Here is a 23,984-nt window from a genome sequence, read left to right as displayed (position 1 = left end):
AACACATGTGAAATCAATTATTTCAGTGGCAAAAGAAGAAAATGAAGACTCGAACTCTTGAAGGATTCCAATTTAAACATTTAATAGATAGCATTCTTGCCAGTTTAGAGACACAAAGGAGGGCTGTTGAAAGGAGGGAGAATCTAACAGAGGGAGATGCTATTAATGACACCGTGGCTAAAGAGAAGAGAAGTGGGAGTGGGTGGCTGTGATTTTTCTATAACCCGCTCCTAGTCCTCTTCAGGCAGGCAGGCGTGGAGAAGAGGAGGGCAGGACAATAGGATGCAGAGAGTGAAAAATGTTTGCCCACAAACATTTTTCAAGGATAAGTCTCTTAGCCCACACAGGAAATAGGTAAAGAAACCTCATCAACGGGGGAGATGTTTACATTTTAATCTCCTTAAGAGCAGGAACTATAGCTTCCACTTTATATAAAAACCCTACAATTCCACATACTTAAAACCTATCGACTAACTTCTAAGATAAAAGTCTTTGGAAGTACTACCTCACCAAACCATATTTTCTTTCTTGTTTCCTCTCTCCCTCTTTCCTTTTTATTTTTTCCAATATCCTTCCACATACCAAAATAGCTTTTTGCAGCTAATCCTTACATTTTTTTCCCCTTAAAGGTAGAAATCAGGAGTAATATGAGTTGCTTTTCTTTATTGTGGTTCATCTGTTTTTCAGAAGTGTGTAATTCTATCTATTTTAAAATCTAAACCACAGATTCTGTTTTGAAATACAAGTTGCCAGGCTTATGTTTTGGGGATGAATATATTGGCCACTTAATTTTTACCTCTTCTGTTATTAAAATTTAGACTACCTTTTGAAATTTTACTCTCTGAAGTAGCATGGTAAGAAGGTGAAACTTTGTTCTCTAAAAATACTGTCCAAAATTATATGATGTTTCTAGATTAAAATCAAAGTATAGGGGTGCCTGGGTGGCTCAGTCGGGTAAGTATCTGACTCTTGATTTCAGCTCAGGTAATGATCTCATGGTTCGTGAGATCAAGCCCCACATCAGGCTCTGCACTGACAGCATGGAGCCTGCTTAGGATTCTCTCTCTCCAGTTTGCATGCGCACTCTCTCTCTCAAAATAAAAATAAACTAAAAAAAAAAAAACAAAAAACAAAAAACCCAAACAACCCAAAGTATAAACAGTTTGGTGAAACAAGAGTAAACCCATACTAATTCATTTATGTATGTAGAACACTGGGATTTCCCTTCTTTTGGAATAATTCAGGTCCGCTAGAATCAGATTGTCATTTACTGTGATGGAAATCAACACAGAATTGGAAATAAAAACTCTGAAAAACGATTCATTTACTATTGTGAATGATCTAGCTACTCTAGAATATAGTGGGCCCAAGCAGCAATATGGGATGCAAAATTTTACCTTGTTTCCATCAGGCCCAGGGGGTCCAGAAGGACCTCGGCTTCCAATAGGACCAGAAGGACCAGCAGCACCACTTTCACCAGGGGGCCCACGCTCCCCCTGTTAAAAGAAAAAGAAAAGAAAAAAGAAAAGAAAAGAAAAGACAGATATAAGTGTTGCACTGTTCAGCACTTTCAGAGATACCATTTTTCACATCAGAGTTCATAGATTTTTAGCTTTTGAATCCTGGTCCATTAACAAATTATAGTTATTTTTCCCTAATTTCTCTGGTAGTAAAATGAACGAATGGGATGAGATAATCTCTAAAGTCTCATTCAGCTTTAGTGTTTCGTGGCTGTAACCGCGGAATGTTTTTCTTCTAGAGTACAACATTCAACCTTTGGAAGTCATTCTCTTTTTTTTTTTTGTAATAGGTCCACAGATAAAAACAGACATCGGTTATGCATGGTATTTATTGGGTAAGACTGTGCCATTTTAAATGAAGAGCAATGCTAGGTGTAAATAAGATGAGATATTGTCATGTCTATGCTCCCTTTTTATAACCTTATGCAATAGTGATGTAACAATTATAATATTAACAGGATGTATATGTATATATGTGTGTGTGTGTGTGTGTATGTGTCTACCTACCTTTCTAAATATCTCTCAATTGTATGTAAATATCACCATGACATGGTGGTATTCCATGGCCCAGAATATTTAACATGTACACAGTCCACATTGCACCTGTTTCAAAGACCTTTTTTATAACTATGGTTTTATGATACTAAATTTGGTAACTGACCATATAATAGGATACTTGTGGGGCAAAGTGATCATTCCAGTTTTTCCAATGACTACAGACAAACCAAATCTATTTATTTTTTTTATAAGAGCAGATTCACGATTTTGGCATTAGAGTTTGAGCATCAACATGCATTGCAAAAACTGACTTCAAATCTTAGTAAGACATTACTTTTTCTTGTTTGTCATAAATATATCATACTTGTATATATAAGTTACTGAATATAATACATATATTAGCTCATTTATGTTTTTTATAACTGTGGTTTTTGGCTAAGAAATATGAATAATTAAATTTAAATTTTTGATTTAATTTACAGATCAAACATTCTCTACAGATTATGTGTAACTACCGAAGAGTCTCAGAACCTATTGCAAGGTCATCAATAGCTTTCAAAAGAAAGCACTACTTGTTTTACAAACACATCACCAGAAGTTTATGAAAGTTAATTAAATAACACTTACTCTTGGGCCAGCAGGACCAGGGAGACCAAATTCACCAGGGAGACCCTAGGCAAAACATGATAATAAATAAATCATGAAATGTACGTATGTTCTTGAAATCCACTTATGATTATATTTAGGTAATTTCAACATAGCGGCATAAAGCCACGAAGGCTCTACCTCCCTGAGTGTACAAGTACAGGGCTATTAGGAATAAGAGAAATTTGTTGTATATGGACAGGTACAAAAAGTGAGAATTCCACTGATATCAAAGATACTTCTATGCTAGAAGCTGGTACCAACAAATTTAAGCTTTCCATTACTTAGTTTATTGCTTTTAAAAAAATGACAAAACAGACTATCTCATTTGATATGATAATGATGAACAGTATCAGACATTGCTTATTTTTAGTTATATAACAGACTGCTTTCTTAATAGAAATGATCATATTCTGCACATTACCTAGTTAATTGTATACCCAAGTGTATCTCCTTTATTACTGACCAGCTGTCTCCTTAATGTGCCCCACTGTTGACAAAGGAGACCAGGCCACAGAATGTAACTGAATTGAGGCACATTCATCACAATTACCAGAGAAAATGACTCAGAATTCATGCCCTGATTGTGGCTAGCAGTGTCATGTCTGAATGCCAAGAAAAATATTAAACGCAATTTTTCAGGGTCTAGTTTGATGGAAAATCAGCGCATTTACTTTTTTGCTATGGGAAAGGAAATAATTTGCATGTTAACGTTACAAAAAGTAAGGCTATTAAATGGAATGTTCATTGGTACATTTTACTTCCATAATGCAGTGTTTCATTCAGTCTTTAAAACGAAGGATTCATTATTCCAACAAAAATGAGTAAGTTGGTTTATTCTCTCCAAAGTACCCAGGTAGGCAGAACACTATCATTAACATGTGAAATAAGAAGGTTCTTTTTGCCTATTGTAATTGCACTGCAGGAGGGCATTACAAGGGGGAAAAGTCCCAACTTCAGGTAAGTCTACTAGCACTTGTTTCACTCACCCTTTCTCCTGGTTTGCCAACTTCACCAGCTGTACCTGCAGGGCCAGGCAGACCCTAGGAAACAACAAACAAGCCACAAATCTCAATCTTAGGGCTACATTCACAGGATGCTAATAATTGGGTTTTTCTGGATACTGATAGTGACATGATCATCAACTATTGCGTGTTATTACAGCATTACACAAAAGTTTGCCTTGAAAAAGTAAATTTTCATTTAACTTTACAGTTCTGAAATCAGGTTCTGTGTGGTGGGGGGAGTGCTATGGTGATTTGTAGCTGGATAGTCTGACCAGAGGCAGTATTCTGTATGTTTTAATTGACTTACCTGGAAGCCTGGAGGACCAGCGGGACCCTGTTCACCTTTTCCACCTTGGACACCCTGAAAGTGATAGGCAAGATAGCATGAATAGAGGTGTATGCCACCACTGCTGTCTACCTATAGAACTCTTGGACTAGAAAAATGAGATGGTCATTTTGCAGGACTGGATTTGTTGCAGGGCAGCAAAGAACAAGAATGGAAGAAATACTCACTTGTGGTCCAGGGGGTCCCTGAGCACCATTGTTTCCGTCAGGACCTGGAGCACCCTAGAAAGTTTCACAGAGAGGCTCAGAATTACCAGTGAGACAGTTTAAGAAGCCTCAAAGCCTCACGCATTACTTCCTCAAAGCTTATCATCTTAGAATGACTCATTGTGGGTCCCCTGCCCAAGTACTAACTTTTGAAATGGCTTGTGGGAAGTCCACGGATGGAGGGCAATTTATGAAGGCCAGAGAATGCTACTAGCATATGCATAGCTCTTTAACCATAAAATAAATAAAAATCAAATGCATCCATAAATATTTTTGACCTAGTATACATTCTGATTCGTTACAGCTCACTGCTTTGTAAGTGCAGTTAAAAAAAAAAAAAAAGACATTTTTTGATGGTAAAAGGATCCTTGGGGATGCCATTTTGAAAAGAAAATGCCAGAATTATATCAGGTGGCCTCAAAGGCTGTGTGTTTCCTAAGCGGGTACTATGTGGGCAGCTACAGGCAGAAGTTGGCACCTACCCGAGCACCGGCAAGACCAGCATGACCTTTATCGCCATTTTTGCCTGGATCACCCTATAACAAACATTAAAAAAGTACACATTTAATGTCAAATTAACCATGAAAATTTTGAAATGTTAATTTCTTGCTTGATTGTTTTCTAAGGTTCCTAGTCTTTGAATTCTGTTAGCTGGGGCGTGATCCATCTTCTTGCAAGTCCAAGTACAATAAGGTCCACCTGTGTTTGCAGAGGCATAGACTCAGGAGATAGGTTTCCATCAGGGGTGCAGTGACATATTGGAGATCAATTATTAATGTGGTAAGTGGCTTGTTGTTTTCTTGTGTTGAAAGGGACCTCCCCCTGGCCCCCTTGAGGTAGAGCGGACTGAGGGCAGGAGAGAAAAGAGAGTTTTGGTGAAATGTGGCAAAGAAGTGCCGAGGGAGAAGAGAGTGTGGCGTTCTTACAGTGGGGCCTTTGGGGCCAGGGAATCCGATGTTGCCAGGCTCTCCTCTTGCTCCAGCTGGGCCAATTGGTCCAGGCCGGCCATCAATGCCAGGGAGGCCCTGAAAGCAGAGTTTATTTAAAGTTCATTCGGCATCAACAGGGCCTCACAACCTCAAACTTGTGATGCTGCCATGGGATGAAACAGAATCATTTTCTGAATGCAAACAGCTTCCTGGTATAAAGTGTCAATAAATTATGAATCTATTTTCCTTTTCTAAATAGGATGTCAGTACACACACGGCCAAGTCAATCTCATATGTACACAATTCCTGCTTTCCCCTCCCTTCCCGTACCCCTGTCACCCTCTTCAATTTTCCCTGCCATGTTTTTCTCTTTCCTTCTCTCCTTTCAGTCCTGCGTTCATTTGGACTCCATAATTACAATCTATTACTTTGCATTCCCAGATGATGTATGTGGCTGATATTTATTTTCTGTGTGTTCATGTATAAAGAAGCCACAGAATAGACTTGATAAGGGTGCAATAAGTGTCCTTGAAAATATAATGGAAAATGAGCAGTTCTTACCATGGGACCTTCTTTGCCAGCTGGGCCAACATTTCCAGGGGCACCAGGAAAACCCTATAAAATAAATGAGGATGCTTTCATGTTGCCACTTTAACGCACATACTCAAGGCTCCAATTCATTAAAATCTCACAAAAGCATTTTCCCCCTGACTTCTTGTTTGTTGCCTAGGGTAAATCACTGGGAGGTATGGAAAGAGCTCTGAAATCTTTCTTCTTTCTATCTTTTATGCCTTTCCTTTTATTGGATTTTAGTGCAAGTGATTCATTTACAGATATCTCAAGAAAGTGTTAAGCACCATACTATAGGGGCAAAATGTATCATGTTATTTACCTCATAACAGAAAAACAAATACTTTTAGTCAGCAATTTTCAAAGTGGATTTTTTATTGCTATATTTGGTGTGTTTATTACTTGTTTATGGGACAATTACAGATGATATTCATCCATAAGAGATAATGGAGGCAAAAAAATCACTCTATTGCTATGGATTAGAGTGTCTACGAATCTAAAGGTCATTTCTCTGTGGCTAGTGTGATGCTGAATACATTACAGCATTTTGTGATTGCTGGAAAAATGATTTCACTTATGAATCTAATACACTGATAATGTATAGTCCTAATACGTTTCATGAACACCTTATATAAAACTCACAAATTGAGATACAAGATTCATGCTGATAGGAGAACCAACCTAATTTGGATATATTAAAATCAATCTATTTTTCCAAAACCTCCTGGCCATTGTATCAAGCAGTAAATAAGAAATTTACGAACTAACCAAATTCGTAAAAGTATCTCTGAGTGTTGATAAAGTTACATTAAAAAGGCAACCATCAGCAAATCTACTAGCAGATTTACGTTTGATGATTTTTTTATTGTCGTCTTCTGATATTAATCATCCCTTTAAAAAAGGAAACGGTGCCAGGTGTGACTCACTCAGAATCTTTCTGAAACTTACTCGGGGTCCCATGAGGCCGGGCTCTCCAGGGCGACCAGCATCTCCATTGGGGCCTCGGACACCAGCAGGGCCAGTAGCACCGCGGGGGCCAGGAGGGCCCTGTTCAACAGAAGGGGGAGAGAAGGGTGCTTAGGCGGGGGACACACCCACCGAATTCTCTCCCTGGGAGTGAGGAATGGACAGCTTACCATAACACCGGCTCTGCCATCAGCTCCAGGGAGACCACGAGAACCAGGACTTCCCTGTGAGAGAGTACATGAAACGGCAAGAGTCAGGGAAAATCCTAGAATCCAACAGGGCAGTGTTCACAGAAATATGGCATGCATGCGAGAAACCGTGATGCCCTTAAGGGAGAGAGACCAACACAGGCCAAGCCAAAAAATTTCACCCGAACCCCAGAGGGATGTGTGCAGGAGACATTCTACAACAGTAGGTCAATCCTGTTCCCAGACCAGACTGAGTCACTGATCTAGAAAAGCAGATGGAGAGCAGATGCTCCCTCAGTCATTCTGACCAATTTCCAACGAAAGGGTGTTCTATCCCTCTGGTTGGTGTGCCTGGGTGTCAAGAGCATCTGGAACCTACTCTCAGCCCAGGAGGCCCAGAGGGGCCAGCGGATCCAGCTTCACCATTGGGGCCTCTCTTTCCTTCTTCACCACTGGGACCAGGAGGACCTTGAGGACCAGCAGAGCCCTGTTTCATGGAAAAAGCAAAAGAGGAGGGAGTAGAAAAAAAATCATTTTTATGTCAAATCCACCCAGAGAAAAAATAATAACTTTTTTAAAAAAGCAAAAGTATTACTTTTAGGATTGAAAAAGTAACAAACCCATCAAATTGTAATTATAGAACTACTTACGGGCTCACCCTTGTTGCCACTCTCTCCTTTGGAACCAGCTGGACCAGGTTCACCCTAGGGTTCATTACAAAACAGTGGTCAAATGACAAACATTTGTCACAACTCTTTTACAGACAAGCATCTTGGAATATTCACGGATCAAGGTAAAGAGAAGTTCAGGTTCTGTAAGAAATGTGTCCAATTCATATTGGAACAGCTTATAGCAGAATGGCTTAGTTGAAAGGACAAGGCTGATAATAGAAATGTACCTCACTGACCTTTGGGTAATGTTCTAGGATAGCGGGAGGGTGTGTGTGCGTGTGACAGAGAGAGAGAGAGAGACAGATGGACATACAGAACATACATGTACATGCACTCATAGAAGAAATGCAAACTAAAAATGCTAAGAAAAGGAAACATAAAAACGATAAATCCACAAGAGGAAGTCTAGATGGTGACAAGATGATGGCAGAGCTAGTACTTCAGGACGATGGAAGCTGTGGCCACGATCACTTACAACGAGTCCTCTGGCACCAGTAGCGCCAGCAGCACCAACAGGGCCGGGAATACCACGGGGTCCAGGGAGGCCAGGTGCCCCAGCAACACCGGGCAAGCCCTGTGAAGAGAATGCGGGGTGACTCATCATATGATGATTGGCAGATGAGGTGGTGCTCTTTAAAGTGCCTTTAAAAGCAGAGCAGCACGTAATAGCCATATACTCACAGCAGCACCCTTCGCACCAGTCAGGCCGTTGGCTCCAGGGTTACCCTACGAAGAAAAAGAAGGGAGAAGGATATCAGTTCATAGGAGTATTTCCATTCTTCTCTGAGCCCACCTTCACTCTTTTGGCTTTCTTCCACTCCCTGAGGTTAACGACAATGACTACTTACAGGAGGTCCAACAGGGCCAGAAACACCTGGAAGACCCATTTCACCACGGGGACCCGCGGGACCAGCAGGACCAGGATTACCGACCGGTCCAAGTTCACCCTAAAAGAAGGAATGACACTGAGGCATTAGTCTGCGAATAATGAAACAGCGTATCTCCATTTTTAGGACATCAAGTTTCATGAACTTTCTTCAGAACTGCGATCATTTCCCTTACCTGGTTTGGTACCACAGATTTGGATTTGGGTTCCTGTTTTCCTGGTCTAGTTCTCCCATCTTGGCTACCATCTTCACCTACCTCTGTCTCTCTGCCTCTGTCTCTCCTACCTCTGTCTCTACACCTCTGAACCAGTGGAGACTGGTTCTCAGCTAGTCAGTCCTGACTAGTTTGGGAGTCTATTTCAGAGGGGTCCCATAAAATAAACCTCCATGTTGGCTTTTATATCTATGTCCTTGGGCTCAAGTATAGAGACATGATCTATTTCATGCTTGGAGTGAGAAAAGTAGCCATTCTATATCCATTTGGAAAGGGCGACTCATTAAGTTACCTGTTCTGTAATTATCTATCTGCAAACACAGTCTGTGTCTTTCACATCATAATAAGAAGTTTATCAAGGTAATGACAATGGTCACCAGTGTTTTTACCTTGGGGCCAGGAGCACCTGGGAAGCCTGGAGGGCCAGCAGACCCAATGGGACCCTGAAATCAAAGTAGAATACGGTAAGAAACTTCCTCCCAGTAAATTAACAATACAATGAGGCTAGAAGATTGCAGTGGCTCAGAGTGGCTGGTTCCTACCGGCAAAGAGAAAAGTGACAGCTAGTCTGTTGTCATTAATATCAAAGGGAAGACATTCAAGGTATCCAAGGTGAGGTTGATTTTACTTTGTGCATCAATGAAAAGCCCTAGGGATACTAGTACTTATAAAGAGAACTTCCAAAAGACCTCATAGAACATTTGGTAAGGGGTCTAAAATGGTGTCATTTTACAAATTAATAAAGAAGATAGTTCCCATCCCACACTCTCAACCCCTTCCAAATTCTTCAGTGTCAAAACTTACAGCAGGACCCACAGGACCCACACTTCCATCACTTCCACGGGCACCCTATGAAGAAAATAAGGAGAAAAAGTCAAGAGGAAAAGTTAAACAGCAGTTGTTAGAAGACTATTTAAAAGGATAAAAAGGGACAAAATTGGAAATACTCACAGCTGGGCCAGGGGCACCGACACGTCCTCTCTCACCAGGAAGCCCACGAGCTCCCTAGAAGCAGAAATATTTTCAATGAAATCCAGAATGCTAATTTAAAAAATGTCACAGGCATAATTTGCTTGGTCCAATTTCCAACATGCGTAAGAATCCACTAGAAATAACTAGGTCTTGTTCTAATTCCAACTAAAAGGTAATGGATTTCAATTAAGTATGCAGAAAGTTATTAGAAAAATATCAAAGAATACAATGCCGAGGGAAATGGTAATTAGCAAAAACATTAAAGAAGTTCCAGCTTGCAAAGAGTGTACACATTTAGATTTACAATCAAGTAATCAATAACTTACTGTTTGACCTGGAGTTCCATTTTCACCAGGGGCGCCAGGTTCACCCTACATGGAAAAGAAGGATTGGGATTTTGTTCATTACAGGTATTGATTATTTTTTTTTCTGATCAGGTAATTTTTACCCTCTTATTTTAATTTGAACCATTTACATATTTTGAAACATGTAGACTGCTTCTCAATTATGCCAATCACATAAATTTTTTTAAATTTCTAAAATTTATGTTTTTATTTAGATAATACCAAATATCACAGTACTAGGGGCATGTGGTTACTTGAGGGTTATTTACCCTAGCTCTAATATTTTTCCTTAGACTTTGGATATCATTTCGACTAGGCCTATTTACCAGGAATAATATCATAAAAGGAGATGGCAGAGGATAAACTGCTTTCAATAGAATCATATTTACCCTCTTTAAAGTTATTTTTTAATTTACTTTTATTTATTTACTTTGGTGGGGGAGGGGAGGGCAGATAGAGGGAGAGAGAGAATCCCAAGCAGGTTCCACAGTGTCAGTGTAGAGCCCGACATGGGGCTCGAACCCATAAACTACAAGATCATGACCTAAGCTGAAATCAAGAGTCGGACGCTTAACTGACTGAACCACCCAGGCATCCCTAAAGTTATTTTAAACACTGAATATTTTCCTTTTTGTAAAATATGCACGGAAATTTAAAGCTTCATAATATTTTTCAGAGCTATCTTATTTATTTCCAACCTATATTCTTGAGTAAAAAGCATGGTGGGAGGGGGAGCAGTAATTTAATAAAATGGTACATGTAAAGAAACTTTCTTTCTAAATAATCTGATGAAGATATAGAAGACACAGGTTTGAGAGACCCTTTAAGGACCCTTCATTTCTAGGATTCTAGGTGAAGTGTATTCTTTGGGAATAAGCACAAATGAGAGGTAAGGATTTTAGCCTAAAGCCTTCTAACTACTGGATGTGTGACTCTGGGTGAGCCACTCATTCTCTCTAAGCCTCAGTTTCCCTCATCTGCAAAGTGAGGGGGTCTCCAAAGCTCGCTGTGGCTCTAACATTTGATGATGCTGAGACTATAGTCTGAGCTATTACATTAGGCCCTAGGGAGAATGAGTTTGACCTTATCCATTTGTGTGGCAGCTGGAAAGTTAGAGCAGACTCTCCATATTCACGTTCATTTCTGGTCCCGCTAGTATTCGTCACTCATTAATTTGTAATTACGTTGGTATTCACTTTAATATCACATTATCTCCTTAATAGGAGAGAGAACATTTTATAGTTGAAAGCGCTGTCAGAGAAGAGCCTAGCCAAGAGATAACACACTTCTGAGACTTTAATTACCTAATTAAAAATTTTTTGAGTGTGCACAGATAAATCACAGGAAAGAGGTTGAAAAGTGGATTGTGACATGAATGTACCTATCTAATTTGTGCATGGCAAAGGAGAATTTACAGTTTAAAATAACACGGCATTCTAATATCTGATTTTATGTTTATTTACTTTTATTTTGGCTGCAGAGGTCGGGTGGAGGAGGAAAGGAAATGGAGGAAGAAACTATTGACATTTTTATCTCAACTGTTTAATAGATATTAAATTAAATAAATATTATTAATAATTGGCCTTTTGTCACAGAATCCTGTATCCTCACCATTAAGGGCTCTGAAGTACTGAGGGGGAAATGAGAAACTCTTTGGAATATGAGTAGTCTTCAGTAAAAATATACTTTCTGATGGTGATGGGGAATTACAGTCAATTGTTTCAAAAACAATGCTTCTGATTTGGTACTTACCTTCACACCTGGAGCACCAGGCTGTCCCTTCAATCCATCCAGACCATTGTGTCCCTGAAATGCAAATTCTTATGATTAAAATTCCGTTTCGTTATAGTGCTTGGTCAAATCCAAACCTCCTGGGTGAATCTGGTGACCGCTTCAGTACAATGTGTCCAGGGCCCAGCAAACTTGCTCTGTTTCCCCAGGTAAGTCGCTAAACCTCCCTGTGCTTGAAAGGGAAGGATATAGAACTAGATGATCTCTCACATTCTTTCCATCTTTAATCATTTTACGATCTTCAGATGGTTATAAACACCTCTTAAGTCATATGCCTTTTACACAATTTTCTCTGTAGGGATCCTCATTTCTTGGAAGCTGTGGACAGACTGAAAAAACTATACCCCACTGTACTTCCCAGCCATCCGACCTCTTCTCTCACTCTCTTCACTCTGGTGAATTCCAGGAATTTGGAAGCAAGTATGTGTCACCCAGGAGTTTAAATATAGTTGAGGTTTTTCCTAAAAATAATCAACATTTTCTTTCCTCCGGGTAAAGAATGTGCTCACCCTAATGCCCTTGAAGCCAGGAAGTCCAGGAGTCCCAGGGAAACCACGAGCACCCTTAAAAAGAAACACAGAAGGTAAATGTTTTCGTTCTCAATTAAAAAACAATGATTTCTTCCCTCCAAAGTACTTCTTCTCATGGAAGTTCAAGCTTGGAATCAATGGCTGGGATATTTTTAAACCACAGATCAGCAAATTAACTTGCTCTAATTTGAGTAACTAATACTATGGTATTTGTACAAAACATGATTTAGTTTATAGTATGCTTGCTATCATTAAGACGACATTATTTGCATTAATAAAAACTGTATGCATCCTTAACTAGGCTCCTTGATTTGTCAGATGCCTTCAGTGAGTGGTGCATGCGTTCAAACATCTATGTGGCCATTTAGACTGATTCCAGTTTTACCAACTGTCTTATATGTGAGATGCTTCTGATGTCTGGACTGTATACACTGGGCTAATAAATCTTACCTGTGGTCCAACAACTCCTCTCTCACCAGGTCGTCCAGGTTTTCCAGGGTGACCCTAAAACATGGAAACATCATAGGGTAAGCTGCTTTTCTTGCTAAGCCATCAGATGGAAGTTGGAACATCTTGGTTTTTAAAATAGGGGGAAAAGGCATCATATAAAAATGTGGGTCCAAATATATATTTAATTAACAACTAATTCCCTTAAATACAAACAAATTAAGATTTCATTAAAGTAATGTTTTCCAGATGGGGAGAGTTATATCAGGCATATTCAGCTTTTGGCAAAATACTTCATTTGAATCCAGAAATTCTTGTTGAGGCAGTATTTAAATGGCATTTTGCAAGTGCTTATGAGTAAATACTTACATCCTCACCAGCCTTGCCAGGAGGCCCAGGTGGACCACGAGCACCCGCAGGACCCTAAGAAGAGACCAATCGTTTCGTCAAGGTTACATCAATAAACTTCTTGAAAAAAAAATCTTTACCACAAAGGGGGAAAATGTACTCACAGTTTGACCAGGCTCACCAGGCTCACCAGCAGGTCCTTGGAAACCTTGAGGACCCTAAAAGAAAACAGAGATGTCATGCTCCGCACCTTTGTTTAATTCTTTTTGCCCAAGAGAGATTACTAGCTTCCAGTACTTACAGGAGCTCCAGATGCACCAGGAGGCCCTCTAGGTCCCATCAAACCCTGTAAAGAGGAAAAACATAGTTAGCACTGATAAGTTCTCATGGCTTTGGTTTGGGTTAGATAGGATAGTACAGTATTGCCATAGACATTTTGCGATGGACAGATGAAGAGAACTATCCTGGTTTTATTTCATAGTTTTTGTTTCTCCCAAAGAAGCTCTTAAGGACCCACGTTTCCTCCACGATTTCTCTGCCTTTGCTCTCACTTCTTCTCCTAACCCAGATCAGCAGAACCCAGTTGGATGGGTGACCACCGGTTCCTGACAGTCGCACACAATTGGGCATACTGAGGTGGTTCTAATGCCATGAAGCGGATCCGTCTCTGCACAGTATAGAATACACGACCGCCTTCTATGCGGCTGGCGAAGCCTTTCCATTTGGATTCCCTTGATCATATGTCACTTCTGCATGTCATATCTAGCTAGGAAATTGATATGCTTATTGGCACAAGAGGCATCAATTGAAAAGGATTAAAAGTCCTTCTTAATGATTAGAGGGAGGTTCCTTATAGAGCCTTGTAGCTCCTTTAAGGGCTGTTGGTGACCGATGAAAACGTCAAACAAAAGGGGATGTAGTGAGGGGTGAAGGAAAAAGAAAATATTACTGAAACATCCTCCTGGAAGGATCTAATATTATATCTGAAACTGTGGCCCACAATAATGGCAGATTGTTGTTTTTGTTCTTCATTCTGTAGCACACAAGTAGAGTCAAGCAGCATTACTAGTTTGGGAGCTAGCTCCACATTCTTGACTCCCCGGTGCAGTAATGAATGCCTGGGCAAGCTCTCCTGTAGGGGCCAGCTCCTTCACACTGAAAATATTGCATAGACAAGTCTAGGGCAATTTATTCGTGACACATCAACGATGGGGGCTCTACAGGAAAGTCTGCCCCACTGCACGAATGCCTAGGGTGAAATAATACGGATTTTATTAAAAAGCACATCATCTTAATTATAAGAATTGTTTGCTTTTAGAAATTGCTTCTACATTAAAAGAAACTGTCACTTTTCAATCAAAATGATTGTTTAGGTATACGTTAAAAATAATTTTTTTTGACGCCATGAATTTTTAATTATATTTATTCATTTTTCTGCGTATTTGCAACAATTTCATTTACATAAAAGGCAGTTTATTTTGCAGGGGCTGTGAGACGGACCATGATTACTCATTAATTCAGAGAAGAACCCTGTGGGGTTTTATAGTTATTGATTTTCCAACATGGAAAATTATTTTAATACTTTATTGCTGCCTATCTTCTTATTTGTGATCCACATATCTGTTGATTACATATGTCTGTGACTGTGTGGATGTGAAAGCTTAAATTATATTTCACTGATATTTAAAAGTAAAACACACTGTTTTATGCCCCCCAGAGAAGGTTCCAAAGTCAGGGGAATCTGAAATCCATATTAATTTTCTGGGCTTATGCAGGCTTTTTTTTTTTTTATTAGTGTTTTACTTTTTTCCCCTTTAGATTCTTCTTGAGACATAGGTACTGCTTTAAAACTGACTAACGTCCAGCATTAGCTAAAATGGCTAATTTCAAATATCCAATATAAACAAAGCCAAAGAAAATCTCTATTTCTTCATTTCACATATGGATGTTTTAAATTACCAGGACAAAGCAGGAAATTGGAAATCATCAATTAAAGGCACATTACTTCTCAAGTGAGAGTTTTAATTTACAGAAAATATTATCTTGCCCTTATAGTGTATTAGCTTATTACGGACCATTAGGTCCAGCCAAACATCTTCTTTTGAAGATAGAGCACCGAATGCATCGTCCAGGTAAAATTTATATTTTAAAGACCATGTTAACTTTAAACTGCAGTGTTTAATCAACTTAATATTTTTAGTTCCAGCAATTTTTTCCTTTATTTTATACATACTAGTATATATTTTGCATGCTCATATCATCCTTTTGCTAACACATCTCACTAATGCTTGTTGGAAGGTTCACTTGTTAAAGATAGACCATCATCATCATAATCATATAGATGCTTTTCTAGATGTTACTCAAATTATGCACATGTTGCTAACTATGTGTGCTGAGTGATATGAATGCTAAATTGCACTCAAATTCTCTTCTATATTGGTTTATAGTTAATAGACTAAAAAGGGTATTTTTATTGAAAGGTATAAAAAGAAACATTTCCTGTATTGTTAACTCCTTGAGGGAGGGAGAGATTCTGTCATATTCATTGTTGCATCCCTAGTGCATAATACAGTTTGGGGCTCATTGAAGGCACCTGATAAATATTGTTGAATAAATTGATGTTTTATTCAAGTACTAGATACATGAGACATGATGTCGTTGATTATCAGACATTCTAATTCTGCCATTAACCACTTCCATGGCCTTAAAGGGAAAGGGCTTAAACTCTCTTGCTATAGAACAAACAGCATGGACTAGAACTTGTTGCTCCTTTCCGGCAAGTTTATAGAACTTAATAGGTCCGTGCCTCTACGGGTTGCTTAAAATTCTGAGCAAGGTCAAAGGATGTAAAAAAATTAATCAGAATGATCACTCTTTTGAATTAAATTGATTTATCTAAGTTATGGTTACTATGTCCAGAGATTATTTACACATTGGAAACATGTTTGTAGAGAAAAGTGAACCCTGAATCTAGGCTCAGATTATTATACATTTGAATACAAAAGGAATTGCTGCTTTTATCTGATCTAAGTATTAAGTGTTAACCTTGGGAGCTAAGGAAATGGCAATGTGAAATTTTTAACATGAAAAACAAATTCTTTTTGTTTTGGTTAAGATAAAAAGAGATAAGCATACCATTGGTCCAGGGCCAAGGCCAACTCCTTTTCCAGGGTCATACTGAGCCGCAAAGTTCTAGAGAGGAAAAAAATATACATATACATTATAAATGCCAGCCCTATAGTTCACTTTCTCATTCTACTTGTAAAGATTTTTACATTATTGTTTAAAAGGGAGCAATATTTTTATATAGTTGTTAGTTTAAAATTCCATATTGAAGGAAGTTCCTAAAAAGTGAGGAAAAAAATACAAGTTTAAAAAAATTTAGTCCACACCTGGTTTGAAGTAGGAAGCTTCCCTACCTTATTTTCCAAACCCTTTCCCTCCCTGTCCATCACTCCTCCCCTGTTCCCACCCCCTAAAACCTCTACACTGAGAAAGGGGAGCCTTCTACACTTTAAGCCACTGGGGATCCCTGATAAATTACACAGAGAACAAGAGGTCACCTTTGTATTTCCACCTGTTTGCCAGCTCCTCCAGAACTACCCAAAGTGACTAAGAGACCTTTTTCATGCTTGAGTTTCAAAAACGAGTTTTCAAGTTTAGAGGAAAATTAAATTAAAATGCCCCTTGGAAGATTAAACTTTTAAAAAATAGTTCACAGTAATAACTTTACTGTTAAAGATCTCTCTTATAGTAGTAGGTCTATTAAAGAAGGTGCTTTTTAATGCACTCAGTAGATAAGCAATCATAATAAGATCTTTTGGGGGAGAAAGGTCTTATTTTACTGGCATACAGTTGGGTATTAGAATCAGGCTTCTGATTCATAGTGCTAACCAATTAAGCAAATATGTTTTCCTTCCTGCAGTGAGGCCATTTGGCACTCATACCATTGTTAAAGACATAAAGCTAAAGGAAGATATTAATGAAAAAGGGAAATGTACTTTTCTTAAATTAGTTTCAAGCAAATTAAACCTAAAACTACTTTGAATGTTGGTTCAGCAGACTTCAAGCCAAGGAGAATAAAAAGAGTAGGATGTTTGTGAAATTGCTGAAGATCAGGGATTTCACTTATAATTCAATCTAATCAAACTCTTCAATAATGCAACACCTCTTATTTGTGCGCTACTGATGAAAGATATTAAATCCCCAAATTAAATAATAGTTGTGAGGACTGCAGCTACCTTCAGTGAACACAAAGACCAGTCCTGTAATTGACAAGGGCTCACAAAGAGAACAGGCAAAGCAAAATCTTGAATGAAGAAACCAAAGAAATGAAATAAAATGTACTAATATTCAAATAGTAGACGCTCCCTTAACTGCTAAAAAATAACTTCCACAATGAACCTTCTTCCAATAGAGGTATAACAAAACTAAAGTTAGCTAAACGTTAGCAGTGCTTAAGACACCTTACCCCGCCAAGACCAGGGGGGCCAGGAGGACCAGGTGGGCCAGGAGGGCCTGGGATACCGTCGTCACCATCTCTGCCTGGTGGGCCTGGTGGACCCTGTTTTGTAAAAAGTGAATTAGGTCAGGGTTAGACAGATCCCTTAGAAATCTATACATATAAAAGAAGACCTAAGAACACATGTGGTAAGATCAGTTGTTCAGCTCTTTCAACGTGCAAGTGGTAAGGAAATGTAATACGCCATATTTGTCACTAATGGGAATTCACTTATGACATGGGTCTTTCTTAGAAGGAGGTTTACTGACTGGCACACAAAGAAGACACAAGACAGAGTAGTTCCTCTGGAAGAGGGCTATCTCAGGATTTGAATATTAATTCATAATGGAGCTCCAGTATTCAAATAAAGATGGAAATTACAGCTACAATTTAGAATTCTATAAACTTCATATAGAAAAGAGTGCACAGCGATGTACCATGTATACTGATTATCAGTTTCAGACTGATGAACTTATTCAATTGTTTTGATATATTATGTATGAACAGTAGATTAATTGATATCACAATTAATAAAGTCACTTTATCACAGGATAGAAAATCCTGCAGATTTCTTACCATTAACACTATTTACATTGTTAAGATAATTTACCGACATATTGCTACTTCTAACACATTGTCTGAGTGGAATACATTTTAGTCTGTACTTCCCAACACATATAATGTAGGTATTTATACACTGGCAAACGTGTTCTATAATGCAAAAGCATGTAGTTATACATGCCAAATAAGTATAGCAGGGAGATCTAAGAATATCATGAATAAATCGTAAGCCTAACTTGAACATTTATGAATTTACACAGAAACATGTTGTTGACTGACTGATGTTTCACTTCTATTACCAGACTACGTAAGAGATCTTACTTGAAAAGCAAACAAAACATGTGAAAAGAGAGGATGTATGGTGGTAGGTAGATACATTTCCATTATACAGGAGTTGGACAGGTCAACTGAAAACAAAGAAAGATAGACCATGCAAAGAATATGGCTGCTTATAATAGTTTTGCTTTCCAAAAGGATAGTCTTGATCTAAAAAAAATTATTGATATATATACAATAATGCTCATTCACCTTTTCTGTAGGACATTATCTGCTTAAAAGGTGGTGCAAATATCTGGATGCCCCACCAGATATAAGAAATATAGTGTTCGTATAAACTGTAAAAGTTTCCTGTAGTTTCTAACATGTAGTTATTCAAATATGGTTCAAAGCTTTTTAATAGTTCAAAAATTACACACCCTTTCTCCACGTGGTCCTCTATCTCCAGTTGGGCCCTACAGGGAAGATACAAACAGCACGATAATAAATGTCTAAGCAATTAACAGTGAACGAGCAAGCATTCTTGACAATAATTAGTCAGTAAGACTGATCTAAACACAATATTATTAGAAAGTAGATATAAAAGTGGCATAATACAATAGAAAAAGTATTTTGTTTTTATTATAATGACATGGGATGTTTTTAAAATGGGAGACTACAGGCTATAGTCTCCAGTCACTACGCCAATATTATAACTACTATTTTTAGAAATATGATTTCTGTGGATAAAATTACCATTTGTTACATCGTTAACAGTATATTTATATAGTCAAAGCCCTTTAAAATAAACTTGCATTTACTACCTATAATTAACATAATACTCATTCCATCTCCAGAATTAAAACAAGTCTTTTTTTCCTTTAGTATGTAAATCACTAGTTTGTGTAATATCAGTGTAATTAGAGATAATTCTGGAAGATAATAAAGCTTGGTTATCTTTAACATCAAAGATACTTTATTTTATGGTTTAGCTAATGCATATTCATGTGGGCAAAATCTTGACAAAGTATTTTCCTTCTGTAGTCTACTATAAATTTAAATTAGAAGTTCTTTCTGATCATTTCAGATATTATGGAAAATATGAGACTCTTACCTTTCTTGCAGTTGCCTAGAAAAGAATAAGTAAGAAATTATTAGGGGGAAAACTGTATTTGTGTTTTTAAAAATGGCTCCTAGTTCTGTGAAGTATACAAATATATCTACAGAGTATATGCACTGTGCGTACCATTATTTAAATATTTCAAAGTTCGATTTTAAATTTTACCAATAAATTAAATAAAATATGTTCAGAACCAAAATTTATACTTATCTGTAATTATGCCTCAAATTCAATTCACGAGCTAAGAATTTGTTCGTAATAGTCTTGCAAATGATTCCAAGGGAATAACAAAGATTCTTTAGTTCTGTGAAGTCTCCTGCTTTGTAGTAGCGGATGCTTAAAACCCAAACTTCCACTAGATTATTTATTCTGTTTCTTAGGAGTGTTCTTATAAGGGTGGTCTTATTCAGTAGCACCGCCCATTTTGGACATTGGGGTGGATGCCTTCGAGGCAGCCAGAAAAGTTTGACTACCACAACTCTTGATGATTTTCTTGGGAATCCAGGTTGTTCAACACCAATGTAGCCTCCTCTTCCTTCCTCAGAGAAGACATTAGTGTGACCACAGTAATCTCAGTATGTATGTGTGTGTGTATATATATATATATATATATATATATATATATATATATAACAAATTCTAAAAATTATTTTACTCACCTCTTCTAAAGCTGTAGAGAAAAGAGAAAAAGAGGGACATAATTATTAGAATCATTTCATCGATCCATAGCAGTGCTTAACAAATAGATATATTAGTCTATAAAATTGACTTATCCAATTAAAGGATCAAGTGTTTTTTCTTTTTTATTAAGAATATTCTAATGCCTTGGAAATTATGCAGTCAAAAGTATGGCAGGGGTCAGCAGTGTGATTTGTTTGCAATATTAATATGTAAATATATTTCAAATTAAATTGTTAATTATTTACTATTTTATAAATGCTGTTAAATATTAATGTGTCTGAAGGATATTTATAATGAGTAGTAATTAAGTTAGTAAACTGCATAGGTAAATCACTGAATGTGAGTAAGACGGGTACATTGATGAGGAAATAATTTATGGTTTAGATAGTTTTTGATATGTAAAAATCTAAAAAAGGGAAAATTTAAGGAACTATGTTATCGAAACAGACTTTTTTTAAAACAAAATTTACTTAGTATTTCACTGAATTTATACCATTCTTAATGTCCTTTTTCAAAAGGTCTAATTTGCAAATTAGTCACTATGAAAATGGAGTCATTTGGACATCTGAAATTTTGCTTTAAATTGGTTCACTTAAATTAGGTAAGGTCATTTTGCCAATATGTATCACTTTTGTCCCTGGGAAGGAATTGCTCTGTATAAATGGAAAAACTGTGGATTAAAGATCTTGAGAAATAATGGGAAAAACATACTAAAGTAATATCCCCCCCTTTGCCATAATTGCTGTAAGTCCTTAAAGACTGAATTCCTCTCCTATGGTATAAAAATTATAGGTTAACACAGGATGTAAGGGTGGCCAAGCTGGCAACAAGATGAATCACCCCTAAAAATTGCTTTAATTAGGTGGCCAAGAAGTGTGTCATTTGGAGTGAGAACATCTGTTACAACAGTCACAATTCAGGAGGGTGGACCACATCCAGCACTGACATTTAAGGGCAATTTATAAGAATTACTTTTAAATTAGGAAAATGATATGTTTACTTCATTGTATCCATCAGTAGGAAGAATAATTAGGCCTAAACTTGATTAACAGAAGTCCTTATGATTTTGGAAATTTGCCTTTTAATTACTCAGACTGAGCCATTTTGAAGAAATGTGTGTTTGGTAACTTTTATTCCAGACTGTAGTTGGCTGTTGGTCAGAGGTGAGTTGCCTTTTGTACCTTCAAACTTTCCTAGGTCTGTTTTTATCATTTCTCTAGGAGCCAACTCTTTCCCCCATCCTCAGATCTCATAAAAAAAAAAAAAAAATTGGTAATATGAATTTCTTCAATACAATTATTCCTTAGTATCCACAGTGTGTATACTAAAAGTGGACAAAGGGAGAAAACACACATACAAAAGTGAACCAACAATGATGCAATGGTAGACACCGTGGCATGTGGGTGGAGCAAACTTTCTGGAGTGTTGGGTGTGGCCAGACACCCCTCATACCCCATCAAGTCAGTATCTTTGTCTGGTATCTAGACAGCCATTTTCAAGACAAAGACAGATTGCTTTTCTCCATTCTATCTTGACATAGAAGTCTGGTCATAAAACCTATGTCTGGAAGGTGGCCTTGGAGTCCATCTAAACTCCATTCTGCATTTTAGAGAAGGCTCAGTTTGACTTGCCTGAGGTCACGTGGTAAACTAGTGGCAAAGTCATTGGAAAAAACGCGGTCTCTTGAGTTTCAGCTCACTGTTGATATTTCTCAACTTGGTATGGTCAGAGTGTCTGATTGTCACTGAGGACACGTTAAAGAGGTAACTCTCAGGCTCAACAAAAGGTAGAACGTATTTTAATTAAATAAAGTTACCATTTCCATGACCAGATAATACATGGAGAAGCTAATCTTACTCTTCAGAGTGTATCCATTCCAAGGAACATCCATTTTCCTTCCCAGGATACACTGACTAGCTACTGGGAATGGCTTCAATCAGAAACGCAGGTCACCTCTATATGTAAACCCATAGAGTCTCTCATGGGGATTTCATTAGCATAATGCCTGGTCCTCTGTGCTTTCCTTGTCCTCCCTCCAGAGGGCGCCTCATAGTTATCATCCTCATCCAGGCAAGCCTTAAACCGCCCAGAAGAGAAAAGCCCAAAGTCCAGATTTACATAGTGGGGTGAGTTTTATATTACGAAATTAAAGGGCTTTCTAAAGCAGGCCTCAGGTTTTACAAGGTGGGCATCAGTGCAGTTATGGGGCCTGTTAATGTCTCATCCTAAGGAAAAAGACTTTCTGCTTTTTGAGCTTCACTAATCAGAGGACCCAGATCAAATTAAGACTCACTTTCAGTTGAGAGAAAAGTTCCCTAACTTTTGGAGAGAGTTGAGCCTTTTATGTTTTCATTTTCTAAAATAATTTCCATGTTTTCATCCATGCCGGTGGTTCTCCACATGCCAGGGAGCCTTGCCTCCAAGCTGTACCAGGTTTTCTTTCTTCCGACCAGGGTGCCCACCCATCTAACCTTTCTTCCCCGTTTGCCCCAAGCAAGCCGAAGGCACTTACATTGGCATGTTGCTAGGCACGAAGTTACTGCAAGCAGCAACAAAGTCCGCGTATCCACAAAGCTGAGCATGTCTACCACTTAGACATGCAGACTCCTTGTGTCGCAGAGCCCCTGGGTCACCGGCGGAGGTATCACCTGGCGGGCGCAGGCATGCAGTCGTGGCCAGTACCTCCAACTTAGCTGTAACCTCCTGCCGCCTTGGTGCTAAAATAATAAAGCCCGGATCTGCCCTATTTATACGGCCAAAGTTTCCCTGGCCCGAGGGTGCCTCCAAAAGCGCCTCCACCAATCGGAAGGCTGGGGCTGGGGGCCCGGGCAGCCACAGCTGGGAGGAGACTGCGGGGGCGCAGAGGAGGGAGCGAAGGGGGGAGGGACGTGGCCACGGGGCTGGCTTCTTAAATTGGTTCCATTCTTTTTGAGGACGTGGACACTTTTGAGGCTTTCAAGGGGGAAACTCTGACTCGCTGTCTACATACCTCCGCCCTCCCCATCCCCCCTCCCTTCCCCGCCCTTTCCAAGTTTGGAAACACTTTTGGACACGTCGGAGCGCTCTGCAGACACCGACGTGGGCACATTTGCCGATCTCCGGGCACCGGGCAGCTGTAGAGGGGACGGGAGCCCGGAGATCAAAGTAGGAGCTGTCCAGCCCTGCTTCACCTTGTGCCCTGAGGGCCACCCGCAGGGTGGAGGGGGCCGGTCGGGCGCGGAGGAAGTTAGGGAGGAGGGAGTGGGGATTCGACAGCGTGGCGCAGGCGGAGGCCGCCCGCCCCCGCCCCCTCCTCCTGCTCCCTCCCGCAACCCCCTCTCCAGTTTTGGGGCCTGTGTGCGCCCGCTTTTTCATCAGTAACGCTCTCTCTCTCTTCTGGCCCCGGGATAGGGTGAGAAGGGGTTTCTGTCTGTGCAGGGTTGGGTTGGAGTCCCAGGACGCCTGGTGTCCGGAAGGTGGGGGGAGCACGCTAGGGGCAGCGTGGCAACGAGTGATGGGGGAGGATGTGCTCTGCGCACGCTAGACTAGACGGCTATTGGGGAAATCCTTCGACCTCCTCGCTTCCTTCTGCTGAGGCCGATTCTCGGCTGAGGCTTCAGAGATCATCTGGCCCTGCAAAATGACTGCAATGGACCACTTGGATGACTGTCTTATGGGATCTCTCGTTTCTGAGGTTGCAGTGAAGAATTTGTCCCCTCCGCTTCAGGTTTCCACTCTCCACCTCCTCTTCTCCACAGACATCTTGTCCAGATTTACCAGCTCCAGGGTGAGCCTGGACTCGGATAAC

General features: G+C 39.2%; 1 protein-coding gene across 1 annotated transcript in view; it reads right to left on the bottom strand.

The window, feature by feature from the left end:
* Positions 1 to 23,144, bottom strand: part of COL1A2 (collagen type I alpha 2 chain) — a 35,865-nt gene extending 12,721 nt beyond the window's left edge. The window contains exons 1-31 of the mRNA XM_042917978.1: positions 22,710 to 23,144; positions 20,176 to 20,186; positions 19,511 to 19,525; positions 18,837 to 18,872; positions 17,551 to 17,643; positions 16,215 to 16,271; positions 13,381 to 13,425; positions 13,244 to 13,297; positions 13,101 to 13,154; positions 12,735 to 12,788; positions 12,264 to 12,317; positions 11,716 to 11,769; positions 9,946 to 9,990; positions 9,599 to 9,652; positions 9,452 to 9,496; positions 9,037 to 9,090; positions 8,395 to 8,493; positions 8,228 to 8,272; positions 8,022 to 8,120; positions 7,526 to 7,579; positions 7,255 to 7,362; positions 6,858 to 6,911; positions 6,670 to 6,768; positions 5,713 to 5,766; positions 5,149 to 5,247; positions 4,705 to 4,758; positions 4,184 to 4,237; positions 3,978 to 4,031; positions 3,653 to 3,706; positions 2,646 to 2,690; positions 1,398 to 1,496 (exon numbers count right to left, since the gene is read on the bottom strand). Coding sequence (XP_042773912.1) covers positions 1,398 to 1,496; positions 2,646 to 2,690; positions 3,653 to 3,706; positions 3,978 to 4,031; positions 4,184 to 4,237; positions 4,705 to 4,758; positions 5,149 to 5,247; positions 5,713 to 5,766; positions 6,670 to 6,768; positions 6,858 to 6,911; positions 7,255 to 7,362; positions 7,526 to 7,579; positions 8,022 to 8,120; positions 8,228 to 8,272; positions 8,395 to 8,493; positions 9,037 to 9,090; positions 9,452 to 9,496; positions 9,599 to 9,652; positions 9,946 to 9,990; positions 11,716 to 11,769; positions 12,264 to 12,317; positions 12,735 to 12,788; positions 13,101 to 13,154; positions 13,244 to 13,297; positions 13,381 to 13,425; positions 16,215 to 16,271; positions 17,551 to 17,643; positions 18,837 to 18,872; positions 19,511 to 19,525; positions 20,176 to 20,186; positions 22,710 to 22,779 — 1,866 coding nt within the window. The 5' untranslated portion in view covers positions 22,780 to 23,144. The remainder of the gene's footprint in view (positions 1 to 1,397; positions 1,497 to 2,645; positions 2,691 to 3,652; positions 3,707 to 3,977; positions 4,032 to 4,183; positions 4,238 to 4,704; positions 4,759 to 5,148; positions 5,248 to 5,712; positions 5,767 to 6,669; positions 6,769 to 6,857; positions 6,912 to 7,254; positions 7,363 to 7,525; positions 7,580 to 8,021; positions 8,121 to 8,227; positions 8,273 to 8,394; positions 8,494 to 9,036; positions 9,091 to 9,451; positions 9,497 to 9,598; positions 9,653 to 9,945; positions 9,991 to 11,715; positions 11,770 to 12,263; positions 12,318 to 12,734; positions 12,789 to 13,100; positions 13,155 to 13,243; positions 13,298 to 13,380; positions 13,426 to 16,214; positions 16,272 to 17,550; positions 17,644 to 18,836; positions 18,873 to 19,510; positions 19,526 to 20,175; positions 20,187 to 22,709) is intronic.
* Positions 23,145 to 23,984: the final 840 nt, after the last annotated feature.

The sequence above is a fragment of the Panthera leo genome, chromosome A2 (genome assembly GCF_018350215.1).
Source record: "Panthera leo isolate Ple1 chromosome A2, P.leo_Ple1_pat1.1, whole genome shotgun sequence".
Lineage (NCBI taxonomy): Eukaryota > Metazoa > Chordata > Mammalia > Carnivora > Felidae > Panthera > Panthera leo.
The sequence above is the reverse complement of the archived record's forward strand: the minus strand, read 5'-3'. Positions and strand labels throughout refer to the sequence as shown.